The 14,431-nt window shown below is 52.7% G+C and overlaps 1 protein-coding gene across 1 annotated transcript in view; it reads left to right on the top strand.

The window, feature by feature from the left end:
• Positions 1–14,431, top strand: part of Trabd2b (TraB domain containing 2B) — a 198,122-nt gene that overhangs the window by 175,326 nt on the left and 8,365 nt on the right. The window contains exons 5-6 of the mRNA XM_005072097.4: positions 7,555–7,645; positions 10,488–10,757. Of these exons, the coding sequence (XP_005072154.1) occupies positions 7,555–7,645; positions 10,488–10,757 (361 nt within the window). The remainder of the gene's footprint in view (positions 1–7,554; positions 7,646–10,487; positions 10,758–14,431) is intronic.

Below are 14,431 nucleotides of genomic sequence, written 5' to 3'. Positions count from 1 at the left end.
AGTCTAGAGCAGGGCTACACTCCTAATAGTTTCTTCCCCTCCCCCACAGCATCTATGTGTGTCCTGCTCTGCTAGCACAAACATGAGGCTAAACCTTCCAGAAGTGCTTCAGAATTCCCAACACTGCTGAAAGAGCCCTGTGACCATACCGCACATGCAACAGGCATCTAGAGACTAGCATGTTCTCAACGGCTGCCATCCTCAGCCAGAACCATTCCAACTCAATCCAGAGCATCCAGACAGGCACCAAAAAAAAGAAAAAGAAAAAGAAAAAGAAAAAGAAAGGAAGGCAGGAAGAGAGAGAGAGAGAGAGAGAGAGAGAGAGAGAGAGAGAGAGAGAGAGAGAGAGAGAGAGAGAGAGAGAGAGAGAGGGCAAGTCAATAGGAACTGTGTGCCATGTCCCCCAGCTTGTCTCCATGGTTGTGCTGTTGGTGGAAGGTTTGAGAATCCCAGCTATGGGCTCAGCACTCCTGCTGGGCAGTGCCAGCAAGGCAACAGGAGGAAGTGACAGACTAGATTGTGGCTTGGTGGTAGGCTGTAGGAGAGCCCTGCTTCTCCTGAGAAGTACCCTGGACTAGTCAGCACCCTCACTTCTCCCAGCCTCAAAGTCCCCTCGTAACTGCCTGGAGTCAATGAGCAGCACATGAATAGCTTAGTACCAGACACAGCTTAAATGGCTGGTCAGTGTAATTTTGTGCAGCCATTACTACTCCAGGGCCTCTGGTTCCTCACAGCCTGCTGTCCTCCAAGGACGGGGCTCCTGGCCATAAGAGAGGCAGGCCACCCCAGATGAGGAGCTAGAGGACCTCTGTGGCACTGCAGGGAAATCTCAAGAACCAAGATTGGTGCTAAGTAACAGAGCCTCGGAACAGGGTGAGTCTCTGCCCCTGAATGTGTTTCTAGCCAACAGAGGGTCCTAGGCAGAGCAGAGTCAGCCTTTCCTCCATCACTACTTCATTTTCAATGCCTGGCGTTCCGGAAGCTGCCACACAGCAGCACAGAGCAAAGGCTACTAAAGGACACCGGAGATGGGGTACCACCCAGGCATTACCAACTCCTGAGGATGCCGGTTTCCCATTGCCACACTTCAGGAAATAGAGAGTTCCCTCCAGGCCAGTCAGACAGTTCTGGGGAGAGTTTTCTGGTCCCATCTAAAGTCTGCCCTCTTCTTGTCCTGTTGCAGTCAGAATTCTGCAGCTCGTCCCTCCTGCCCCGATCCTCACAGTCCCCAACTCCTCCTTCTCTATGTTCAACTACAGAACCACCGTTGTCACCAGCACTGTCTACCGCCACTCCCTGGTGCCATGCCCCCACAGCTACCCTCTCCATCACCCCTCCGCCTTCATTCCCTGAACCCTATGCCACTTGACCGCTGCCCTGTGTGTGCCTGTCTCCCTCTTCAGTGAACAGAGACTACAGTGCGTCTCAGATCCTGGCGTGAGACTGGCTACACAGGCAGTGTCAAGTCAGTCCCCAGTGAGCTGAGCAGGCTCAGCCTTGTGCTGGGTGACTGTAGAGCAGGAGAGGAAGCCCAGGTCAGCCAGGTCCACAAATCCCTGGGTAGACTAGAAGCCCTGGTGCCCCTCATTATCCTACTGTCCTGTCACACTTCCTAGGGAAAACAAACATGGCTCTAGCTTGATATCCAGCCGGAGGCCCTGGCAGTGAGATTCCCATTTGAAAGTTTCCCTTGCATTAATTTTAGACGGAACATAAATACGGACTTGGGATGCCTCTTCCAGGAGGAGAAAACTGGAAACCCGCGTGCTCACCGGAGAGAAAACATGTGTGCTGGCCAAAGGCACCCGCGTTACTCTGGAGCCTGTGCGGGGAACATCTGGTTCTCTCCTCCTGCACCACCCAGCCCCCACTGCACTCTTGAAATTGCCCTGTTAATTGGTGCATTGTTCATGCTGAGCACTTGACACACTTCCCTCTCCAATTTGCTGAACCTTGGAAGGTACACACATTTCTGACCATTTCCTGTCCCTAGCCACGATCTTGGCATCTCTGCAGCTGCCAAGTACTTCAGAGTGGGCGTGACGGAGCTTGCTGTGAACTGGGACAGTTCTGGGGAGAAGCCCAAGAAGCCTTGCCTCTTACCAGCTGTGTGACCTTGGGAAAGTCCTGTTCCCCTCACTAAACCTCAGTTTCCTCATCTATAAAGTGGGAGCAACTTCAGGGGCTACTTCGAGGATGAAACGGAGCAGCATGGTCTGGAGGCTTGCTTAATGTGTTCAGGTCACCACCTGGTGGAGGGAGGCCCAGGAGCCAGGTGATGCAACCCTGCATGGGGAAGCTGACACATAAAGAGGGAAAGGAAACTACCCAAGGCCACAGGGTCATTGGTGAGTGGAGTTTTGTGTCCAAGCTCTGCCCTGCCCTACTTACCATGCAGGAGGATAGGATGGGGCTCCCACACTGTGCTCTCTGCTCCCCAAGTCTTGTGCACTGGCACAGCTCATCATGCACCCAGAAAAAAATGAACATTTTCTCAGCTCTGAAACATCTCACGGTCCCCTTTCATATATATATATGAAATATATGGCCCCTGGTTTGTTTCAGAGAGACAAAGCCAGCCCCGCCCCACAGTGTTGAAGCTCTACTCTCCCTCCCTGAACCTAGATCCTCCTGATGCCCTTCTAATACCACCCATCCTGGGGACAACTCTCCACAGTGCTCTTTGCTTTCAACTCTGGTCCTCTCTCCTCTTCCTTGCTCCATCCTCTTCCATTTCTCTGCGGATGTCATTCCATCTCTATCCTCCCTGCCTCCCTCCTCCCTCCCTCTCCCTCTCCCTCCCCCCCCCCCCCCCACTCTTTCCTGTTCCCTCTTCTCTCTGTGAAGCTGCATCTCTTACAGATGATCTCCTCTGTCTGCTCCTGCTTCCCAGGTCCTGGAGTTCTCCCCCCCCTCCACTCACCCCTACCTCTACCCTATGATAGTTACCTCTGCTTTTCTTCCTGTTTCCTCTTGTCTCCTTGGCTCCCTGTGACCCACCCTCTATTTCCTCTTCTGTTGTCTGTCCTCTCTGGACTCAGCAATCGAAATGGAACGTGCCTTCCTGTAGGGAGCTGGCCAGAGAACAGCTGGAAACTAATGCTGGAGGGAGATGATGAGTGGTGGCCAGGAGCCCCAGGGAGGCTGGGCAAGCCAAGCAGGCTGAGCCCCAACATTGTGGGGCCCCTTTGGAAACCTTCCACCACCTTGCCTGCAGGTTCCAGCATGGGGGTGGTGCCTTGTCCAGAATTTCCACCTTTGGAGACAAGCCTAAGCCCTGTCTGCCAAGCCCTGGGGACAGCACACACTGGACCCTGACTCTGGCCTGTATAGGGGCCAAGCTCCTAGGATTGGTGGGTTCTTGGGGAGAATCACCAAAGGCCAGGGCTGGGCTACAAGAATGGGGGAAACGCGGGTCTCCTGGGGACAGGATGAGATCATGGAAAGGATGTGGAGTAACAGGCTGTGTCACTCATTCATTCAACAAACATTCACGGAGCCATGGTGGTGCGCCAGATTTGGGCTTAGCTCTGGGGACAAAGATGAATCAGGCATAGTCCCACCCTCCAAAAGCTTTATCCCACCCCCACCCCCATCAGGTGGCTCTTAGAGAGCACGTTCTAACAGAGTCAGTTCTGGGCCGTGGGCAGGTCAGGCTAGCTGCAGTGGGAAGGGAGTACAGAATGGTGATTCCTGAAGTTCCACTGCAGGTGTGGTGACTGGGAAATCCAGTGTATTTGAGAGGTGACATCGGGGGTCTCTGTTGGCTGTTGGAGGATGAGAGCCGGTGTAGCTCAATTAGCAATGTCCAGTAGAGAGGGCCAACAGGGTTGGTGGGCTCCGTGGAAGGGTTGGGTGGAGATGTCCATGGGCCACTGGGCACCACTATGCCTGAAGTAGAGGGCATCAAACTTAACCAGAGGTGAGGCTTGGTAGTTGAGGTGTGAGCAGGATGAAGAGGAAAGAGGCCAAGGGCAGGCTTCTGAGGCTCATACTTGGACTTGGCAAAAGAAAGTCCACCAAGAGTGTCACCAGAAGAGTAAGACCCTGTTGAAAATGCACAGGCCAGAAGGAGGCTTGGATACTATGAAGTTGCAACCGTGGGTCTCATGAGACCAAACACCAGAGAGGGTGGGTGTCAGGAGTACTGGGGGGTATGCAAGACTCACATCAGAGTTCTAGGCACAAACCATATAGAAGGGTCCTTCTTGGGGTTGTACAAAGAGAGTTGGGGTGAAGTACCATCCTCCCATCCCAGGAGGAAGGATGAGAGGCAGAGGGACAAGTGTTGCTCAGAGAAAGAGAAGGTAGAAATTTAAATTTGACCTGCCCCTACTTGCCTTCTCCTAGTATCCCTGGCCTAAGGAAAGCGATTCAGTTCAAAAAGCCTTAAGGTTGAGGGAGTGCCAGGGCTCTCCCAGCTCACATGGGAGAGATCCCGTGCTCAGGGTTTAGCAGCATCCCTTGAGGTCTGCACCACAGAAGCCACATTGGGCAATGCCGAGCCTCAGCACTCTGACCACCCACAGTACAGCCTTGGGACACTCAGAGGATGTTACCTGCTTCTCCTGGGCAGACAAGACTTGCATTTTTCTCTAGTGACTCTTGAAGCCTTCTCGGCAGATGTAGGGACCATAATTGGAGCACCAGAGCTTGTCTTTAAACCCAGTTCCCCATGGAAACAGAGGAGGACTTTCTCATTTTCCAGAGCAGAGGCCGTGAGCTCCTGGCAGAGTCCTTCTTCCTGGGTACTGGTGATTGCTGCCACTGCTCTCCTCCAGCCAGAGAGAGGAGAGCCAAGTGAGAGAGATGACTCCAGCCTAGCCAGGGACAGTTTTAGCTCCCTTATGATGGCATGCCGGCAAAGGGTTTTTACTCTTGCTCCCTCTCTGGGGCTTCAAGCTGCCCTCAGAGCAGGTCAGAGAGGCACAGGCTTATTTGACCTTCGTGGAGGCAGGACACTGGTGACAAGAAAGCCACTAGCTAGGATCGCAGACTGTCTTAGTTGCCTTCTGTTGCTCTGATAAAACGCTGGCCAAAAGCAGCTCAGGGGAGGAGGAGAGGGTTTAGTTTATCTTATATCTCTAGTTTATCTCCCAGGAAGAGTAGAGCAGGAGCTTGAGGCAGGAACCTGGAGACAGGAGCTGAAGTAGGTACCATGGAGGAACACTGCTCACTGGCTAGCTCTGCTTGACTTTCCATACAACCCACAGCCACCTGCCCCGGGCTGGTACCACCCACAGTGAGCTGAGCCCTCCTACATCAGTCTTTAACCAAAAAAAAAAAACAAAAGCCCTGCAGACACGCCCACAGGCCAATCTTATGGAAGCAATTTCTCTTCTCACTTATTTGAGGTTCCCTCTTCCCAGGTGACTCTGGTCTGTGTCGAGTTACCAGAGGTTAACCAGCACCCAGGATGCGGGAGAGACACAGGGCTTGTCCTCAGCGTGTGAGATCGAAGCCAGGTTATGGTGGACCTGTTCACACCTGTGCTTCTGTGTCAAGACCCTGCTGGCTTCATCCCTCTCCCAGGCTTTGCAAATGCTGCCCACCGCCTGGAGCCCCTGTCCCTATCCCCAGCGACTCCCATCATCGCCTAGCAACACTACCTCCCCCAGGAAGTCTTCCCTGTCACCACACGAACGTGGGTGCCTCACATACCTGCACAACTTCCTGTGTCCCTGTGGTGTCTCGTGCTTTGTAGGTAGTGCCCACATCCCAAAGCCAGATCCTGAGGCCCCAGAATCGGACTCATACTGTCAACCACTATCCAGCATGGGATGTGCAATAGTCAATGCTCACTAAACCAATGACATAAGTATATGAGAAGAGGGGGAGTCAAGGAGAAAAGGAAGGAGGAAATGAGGAGGGAAATGGGAGAGAAATAAAAAACTAAAGAAGAGGAAGGCAAAGGAGGAGACAGAGAGGGATAAAAAAAGAGAAACATCTTTTCATAGGGGTTTTAAAGAAGCAAAAACTCTCTGCCATGGACCATGAACATGAAGCATGTTCATCCTGCACTCCAACATCTCCCTCTGACACAGAGAAACCTGAGACACTGGGAGGTGCCCTGTATGCCCAAGGATTCAGAGGAAGTAAGGCAGATCCTGGACTAACACCCTTAGCATCTTCCCCTGTGTGGTGATCGTTCCAGTGATCTCCAGGTGGAACTACAGCAACTCTGACTGACCAGCTAAGGAGACATGGCTGGACTTGGGGAGGCGTGTCAAGCTGAGCACGTCCATTCTGCTCCAGCCGCTGCACAAGACCTGCAGACCCCCTCTATGTCAGGAGCATGCCTGTTCCTGTCAGTTTGTCCACTGTGTTCTTGACCTCCCTGGGGCTGTCAGCATGCTGACCTTCCCGCTTCTCACCTGTCACCACTCGTCACCAGCAATCAGAGTCATGGGACAGTGATTAAAGTCCCTGCTTCCCATGCCCAAGTTAAGCAGGAAAACAATGTTACATGTGGGGTCATGAGGCAGACTCAACATGCGGAGATCCCAAAGCACTCAGGAAGGACAGGCCAACCCAAACTGCTCAAGCAGCAAACGTAGGGAAACTGAGGCCTGGAGGCTGGGATCAGAGAGAGGACTCTCCCTAACCAGAGCTATTAAAAAGTGCAGACATCTTACCCACCTGTGCTGTGGAGAGAGGAGGCCACTCCCTTCTTCTGAGCCCTGAACTAAATTCTCTGTCTGTGTATTTATCGTATCTCATACAGAGGAGGTGCACCTAAATGCTTGCTGAGAGAATCAGCTGTGGGCGGGAGATGAGATGGACATCACAGCACACGTGTGCACGCATGTGCACACACATACACACTTCTGAAGGCCGTCTCATGGGAGTCACTCTGTTTGCACCTACTTTAGGTCACTGTCAATGTCCTGGGTTTGGGAGGGTTTTATGGATTCTCTAGTACCTAGGCCATCATGGGTAGATAGTGAAGAAATGAGTCTTAGATCCACCCAGCACATACTGAGCATGTGTAAGACCCTGGCCATGTATACGACTGTAGTAAGGTGGTCTCTGCCCTTGGAGGGCTCTCAGGGCACTAAAGAAAGTAGGCATGAGTTGCTGATGGAGTTTACAAAGAGAAACCATAGACCTGTGGGGAGGGGCCATTCCTAGAGCTAGGCCTTTCCAAGACTGCTGTAGGCTAACCACTCCAGGTGGGCTGGCACTAGGGTCAGCTTAGTGGCATTAGGCACAGTAATGCAATAGGTTGCTGCACACGAGCCTCTGAGTGCAGACTGGAGAAGGTGATTTTAATTACTCCCACTTTACAGGAGAGGAGACTGGAGCATACAGAGGTGCAGTTTGTGAACAGAGCTGGGGTATGAATACAAGCAGGCTGGACCAGATTTACATCTCCCCACTGGGACACACTATCTGGATTTAAAGGGACCCTGTTGCTAATGTATGGGCATTCCTAGTCCCAGTACCCATCCAGGAGACTCTTGGGGAACCTCCACTGGTATAATTCATTAGCCATCTATCCACTGGATGACAACCTAGCATGTGACTGAGACCACGCTGCATCTTATGTTCCAGGTCACTTTCTGGGGAACAACACTGTCATCGATGTCCTAAGACAAGCAGGACTGGAGGTGGACCACACACCCGCTGGCCAAGACATCCGCAGGTAAGCATCAGGGTGTGTGGTGGCACCTTAGAGCTGTTGGGTGACTGCTCCCTGACCACATGCTGTGATCACTGCCCCTGTAACCTGGTCAGGCCTCAGGGAAAGCTGTGAAACAGACTGCTGTGGGATGGGGCCTCTCCCAGGAATAGGCTGGACCAGGGGTTGTGACTAGAAGGTGATGAATGGGGTCAGCAGGCTGACATGCAGCATTGTTGGGATCGCCTGGTGCAGTGGGAATGGGGGCAAGGATATGAGTGACCTCAGTTATCCTAGAAAGTCAATGGACAGCCAGACAGTGAATGAAGATGATACCATGGGAGGAAGATGCTACAGTTTATTTTCTTCCCTGTGTTCATCTCCCCTGCATGGCCCTTTTGCTGTCCCACTGTATCTGATCCGTTGTCTTCTCAGGCTGTGCCCCTGGCTTCCAGCTTTGCTGCCAGGACTCTCTCACTTTGCCCACAGAGCCACTCTCTCAACCTCTTCCTGTGTGGGTTCCTATTCTGCGCCACCCCACATAGCACAACCCTGGAAATTTCCCCAGGACAGGGCCCAGCTCTGTCTGTTTGCTATAACCCCGGCATCAGGCATTGACCAGGCTAGAGCTCTCCTGAAAAGAGTCCGTCTCCTCAAACTCAGAGATTTATGCTCCAGCCATTATGCAAGAACCTTCTCACCAACCCACAGGGATGGCCCCGTTGTCATTTCAGCCCCTGTCCTTATGGTTGCAAGACCCAAAGTCCAAAAAACGGCCTCCTCAGTCACAGACAAGCAGATACGGGGTATTGATGGCTCACTCTGTGTGGGGCTCACTGTGTATGTTTCTAACTCTTTGTCATATCCTGGCAAGGAAGAAACTATGAATGTTCCTGACCTAGTTAGGGCATCTGAGCCTATTGTGAACTCTCTTGCAGAAGGACACATTGTAGGGCAGTCTGGTTCTGTGACCTTTCTTGTCTCCTAACTATTTCTTGTGCTCCTTAAGCAAGGAGCTCAGGAATGACTGAGACCTTGACCGTCAGAGAGGAAACTTTCTTGGGTCCCCAGAACACAGACTGCCCCATACTATACCCACCCAGATTCATGTGACTTCTATAGGAAGTCATGAACCTCAGTGCTGGGACTCCATCGCAGCCTAGCCTCCCACTTCTTTCCCCAACCTCGGCCGGAAGTTTTTTTGGGGGGGCTAGGGCAGGTGTATTTGAGGAGTAAGGGATGCAAGGTAACCTCAAAGTCAAGGCATTCCTCTAGTTCCCTCCTCTTCTCTCACTTCACCCCCAGGGACCTTTCCCTTGAAGCTCATTGTGTGTGGCCAGGCAGGGCAGGGGAGGTAGGCATGCTCCTACTCATCTCGGAGTGCAGGCATTACGGGAGGCGATCTCCTCCTCTGCCCCCACTGGCTCTGCTGGAGGCTCTGCTCAGAGGATTCGCAGCCTTGGTCTCCTGTACAGGGGATGGAGGAACTGGCAGGGCAGAGGGGGTGGGGAAGCTGAGGAGGCACGGACAATAAAAGCCATCCTTGGCCACAGGTGCTTCCTGTAGCTATCTTTTGTCTGACTGTTTTGAATTATCTCCTCAACAGCTGCAGCATCTCCAATAGCCTGGACCCTGGGAGTCTGGAGTTGTCATGGGGGCTGGGAGAGGATGAACTGAGCCAATGGCCTTTTTCTCTTCAAAGAGAGAGAAGCCCCTCACCCACTCACTGTTGCCCTGTGAGGGTAGGATGGGAGGACAGGCTGCTTTCAGTGTTGGGTACCACCTCCCTCACAAGATGTTTGCTTAGACACAATTCCTAAAACCACTTCTAACCCCCCCAGGGCCAAATGTCCCCAAAGAATTCCTTTGGGGCCACAGAAAGCAAAGAATAAAAGGGAATATCTGCAGGCTGAGAGGCAAACCCCTACTTTGAGCACGAACTCCACAAGCATGACTAAATGACCCTTGAGTGCCTGCATAGTCAGGTCCTTTTGCTTGGTGACCCGCATCAGAGAGCTGTAGTGGGTATCAGGCATTGTGCTGAATGGCGATGCTCATTCACCCCCATGCCATCCTGATGAAGTGGGTAACAATATTCTTCCATGGCCTTTTCAAGCGCTACCCAGCCACAATCTGAGCCATGAGTTACAAAGTGGGCTGGGCACTGTATCTATCAGCCTTCAGGTTGTGCTCTAGGGACTTAGCCCTGTCCTGCCTCCATTCAAAAGATGACCCATAGATATCCAATGCACACCAGCAGCTTGAGTAGCATCAACTACTCAATGGCCTGGACTGCCTACCACTGCCAGGCACTGTGCTAAGCCCTTCGCCTGTGTTCACCTATAAACTTAGTGTCCCTGGGAAGGTCAGGACCATTATACCACCATTTTACAGGAGACTGAGGCACAGCAAAGTTATATAACTCACCTAGAGTCCCCCTGCCAGGGGTATTGCTGAGTGAAACATTGATCAAGATCAAATGATAAGCATAGACCTTGTTTCCAACCAGCTCCTCCATCCCTGAGCCCTCACACCTGTCTCTGTCACATGTTCGTGTTCTCCTCCTCAGCAGTGTGGTGGCCTCCTGATATCCTCTGTGTTTCACTGTCTCCCATTTCAGGGTATGGTCTGGAGCAGGAGCCTCTGTTTGGGTCACTGCTGATACTTAATTTCCCGGAAATGCTAGCTGCAGGAAGTGTGTGGACTAGAAGATGAAAGAATAAATCAGTGTTCTCTCTGTAACAGACAATGGTCGCCCTGCGTCCCTCCAGGCCATCCCAGCAGGGACGTTCCCCTTGCCTTGAAGACGCCCCTCTGCATCCCCCCTTGCACGCATGGCACACTCACATCTTGGTCCACTTTGCAGCCCTGCTACTGGGAGCCCAGTTCCTTCTCCCGAGGGCACCTCTTCTGCCAGTCCAGCCCCAGCCACCCCAGCTGCTGCGGTCCCAGAAGCAACCTCAGCAACCCCTACCACCCCTCCTGAGGAGGAGGATCCAGGCCTGTCCCCACACCTCCTGCTGCCCGACAGCCTCAGCCAGCTGGAGGAGTTCGGACGGCAAAAGTGGCGCAAGAGACTGAACAAACACCAGCGGCCGAGGCAGTTCAACGACCTCTGGGTCCGCATCGAGGACAGGTAAGCAGGGAAGGGACGGGCTATCTAGGGGCTAGTTGCCAGCCTCCTGTAGGGCTTAGCGCACTGCCACGGGCCCGCCCTGCTGTGAGAACGCAGGGGCACAGGTGTCAGAGTGGAAGCTTAGAGGCAGGCTCTCCCCTGACTCTCCAGCACCTCCGTGAGCATCTTTTGGGGTGTGTAGAACATGCTCACGTCTGACTCTGGAGGTTTATTCTCAACATTACATCAAGTAGAATTCTATTCAGTTCAAAAGTGGCATGGGACCTGAAATGCTGGCACAAGAAGATAACAAGTTCGAGGCCAGCCTGGACAATTAGTCAGAGTCTGTCTCAAAATAAAAAGTAGGAAGAAGTCTGAGGATGTAGCATCAGGATAGAGTGCCTGAGGATGTAGCATCAGGATAGAGTGCCTGCCTAGTATGCACAGGGCCCTGGCCTCAACCCCCAGTGCAGCCAGTCACTAATTGTTTCATTATTTAAAATTAAATGAAGACGTGGACCCATCCTCCAGTGCCGCAGACGGAGGTCTGTCGTGCCTGGCCTGCCCCTGATTCGTTTGTCCCAGGGATGAAGCTGGAAGCAGGAGCAAACATGGCACGATGGATATGTCAGAAGGTGTCAAACCCTGTGCTGGGAATGTCTGAGCAGTGTCACTGTAGCATAGAGAGCCTGGAGGAGCCCCCACCCTTTGAAAGAAAGGATCACCAGGCGATGGATGCTGTGACTCTGATGTGTTACTGTGGGCCTTTCTGTAAACGGGCAGGCACAGAGCACAGTCTAAGGTTCTAAAACTCCCCTACCCTCCTTCCATACGCTCCTCCTGTCACCAACACGTCCTGCCTCAGCCTGTCACCAAAACTCCTGTTGCTCCAAGATTCTGTCTAACACCCCGCACTCAGTTCCTCTCCAGAGCAATCTCACTAAGTCAGTTGTGTGGCAGGAATCTTTACAGACAGGGAATGGTGTCACTAAGGAATGTCTCAGGGATGGACCTGAGTCCTCCCCAACTGTGGCAGCCCAGTCCTGGATCTGATATTTCAACAGTGGAACCTCAGAACCCAGAGTTCCAATCTGGATCTTAACGCCCTCCAGGATTTTCCTCAGCATCCCAAACAGAATCGCCTTACTTGTTAAATGAGCAAGTATTCAGCGCCACACAGACCTCATGCATGAGAGTCAGAGGGCAGAGGCCTGAGGTGTATGTCCCAAAAGGTTCTAAGCAGCTCTAGGGAGTTCTGGCTCAACTGTTCATTCATGAATATGAACCAAGGTATAGAACCGAAGTGCCTGTCCCCGGCCACCCAGGGAACCAAAAGCTGACCGACTGGTACCTTCCACTCCCTGGCTGTTCTGCAGCCAGGTGGCTGAGCCAGTGATAAGAGATTGATGTAGTCCAGGCCTCATCACAAAGAGCACGCCACGCGCTATCAGGAAAAGACTTCCAATGGGTAGGCATCAAAGCCACTGAACCTTTAGGTGTCGGTGCCACAGCGCCTCCTGTGGGCTGTTGGAGAATGTACTTCTGCAGAGACATCAGCCCTGCCTCCCACAGCCCTGCCTCTCACGGCATCATTGTGGCTATACTGGCTGAGACATACTGAGCCCAGCCAGCATGAGCTACTCCACCTAACTGGGTGCAAGAGACTAGAGTTTAAGAGAGTTGCATCCTTCAGGTGTGAGCAAGTTTACAGGCTACCAGAGTCCACTAGAAACTCCCAATAGTCTGATCACTCACAGTCCTGGTCAATAGAGAACTCTAACTCATGGGGTAACAACTCCAGCAATGAGTCCCCAGCCCCTAACTGCGTCTGAAAGGGAAATGCAGACAAATGACACCGGACAGTTTCCGTTTCATAACATGGGATCTGGAATACAGACCCTGGCTTCAGGGGAAGAAGGCAGCTGTTCTTTGGCAGAGGGAAGCCCTTCTCCATCCCAGCAAGTAAAACTGTGGTTGGCTGATCACCTCCCTCTGCTCAGGCTGGAAGAGAATATTCCACCGAAGAGCAATTTATTAAAGTTCCTCACTGCTTCTTGAGAAAGTGGGCCCTGTACTCCCTGGGAAGCCCAAGTACAAGACATAGGTTCCCACATGCGAAGGACTCATTCCACCTTCCCAGAGTCCCCAAGTCTCCAGTTTTCTGAGAAGGGGCAGAGGGCAAGATGGAGCTCATTTGAAGCCCTTCTCACATGCCAGCTTTCTTAGAGCTTTATGCTGTTCCCCTTCTCACTTTGTTCTCCGATCCCGCTGGGGCTGGCTCCTGCCCGTCTTCCTCCTTCACTACCATGCAGGCCCGGGGTCTTCTGGTCCACGGTCTCGCCTGCCTCGGGGATCTCCCTTCTTTTCTCCTTCCACCCCCACTGGGGCCTCTTTAGGCCATGTGCCACCGTGGGCTATGCCACGTCCCCCCCACGCAATTACAAGTGCTTCCCTCTGCTTGGGGCCTTTGTGAAGCTCCCTCTGCTGCCAGGAACTTACATCCATCACTTCATAGTCCTATTAAGAGTCACACAAAGCAGGCCTGTTTTACGGGGAAGGAATCAGAGTCATCCAGATCTGTGACCCTGCTGAGGGATGGAGACTCAGAACTGTCAGCCAACTCCAAGGTTCATATTCACCACCCACCATCTAAGTGCTCTTCCCATCCTCACCTGGCTGAGCTCTCCCATCTGCCCTAGCCACCTATGGGAGCCCTTTTCTTGGCACCATGACCCACACTATACATTTCTATGCCTTTGTTTCTAGGCTGGGGAATCCTGAGCACAGATCTGGTTTGAATGACTCCAGGTCACCTGAGGCCTCACTAGGTGGGAACGGTCTTTGACTGTATGCTTGAGCCTGAGGAGGAGGGAACCGGGGATGCAGGCTGTGAGTTCCTGGCTGGGACACCACCTGGAGCAGGCTGGCCTCGCTTCGCCCCTCATTACCCCAAGCTGTAAACACAGCGGAGGAAGTTTAGAGTAGCAGCAGCCTGTGGCAGGATGATTTATGGGGACCCGTGGAAAGGCTGAGTGTGTCCACAGATGGATGCGTGGCAGCAGAGCATTCTCAGGAATCCCGTACCTCTGAGTACAGACAGAGACAGCGGGGAAAGGTGTGAGCAGGGCAAGCCAGGACAGAGACCACTCCCATCAAACATGGGCCTGTGGCAATCCTAAAGTGAGCCCTGCTCCATTAGGGCCTTGGCTGGTTTCTGGAGGTTATGCCAGATTTCACACTCCATGTCCCCAAGTCTGCAAGCACACGTGTGTGTGTGTGTGTGTGTGTGTGTGTGTGTGTGTGTGTGTGTGTGTGTAAGAGAGAGATGGAGGCACACTGACTGGCACACCTGAGTTGCAAGCATGTTGAGGTTGCACAGGTGTAAAGAGTACCTTGCAACTGCTGGACAAAGCCTGGCTTGGAGGTGAGCGTGAGTATGTGACAGAAACAGAGTGGTGAGCGCCACTAGGCAAGTATAGGCCATACAGGGTGCACATGTGGCTGAGAGGAAACACACTATACCTCCAGAAGGGCTCTGCATTCCTCTTGTCTGCTGCCCTTCCTGCTCAAGGTATCCCTGTCATTCCTCACAATGTGGGGTAGTCCAGGGTAACTAAAGTGTCCCTGGCACAAAAGAACCTCACCTGAAGTGGGTGGTGCCCTTTGAGGATTGCAAAATGAAGTCACTCAATCAT

The sequence above is a fragment of the Mesocricetus auratus genome, unplaced genomic scaffold (assembly GCF_017639785.1).
Source record: "Mesocricetus auratus isolate SY011 unplaced genomic scaffold, BCM_Maur_2.0 Super-Scaffold_100014, whole genome shotgun sequence".
Lineage (NCBI taxonomy): Eukaryota > Metazoa > Chordata > Mammalia > Rodentia > Cricetidae > Mesocricetus > Mesocricetus auratus.
This window is presented reverse-complemented; position numbering and strand designations above follow the sequence as displayed.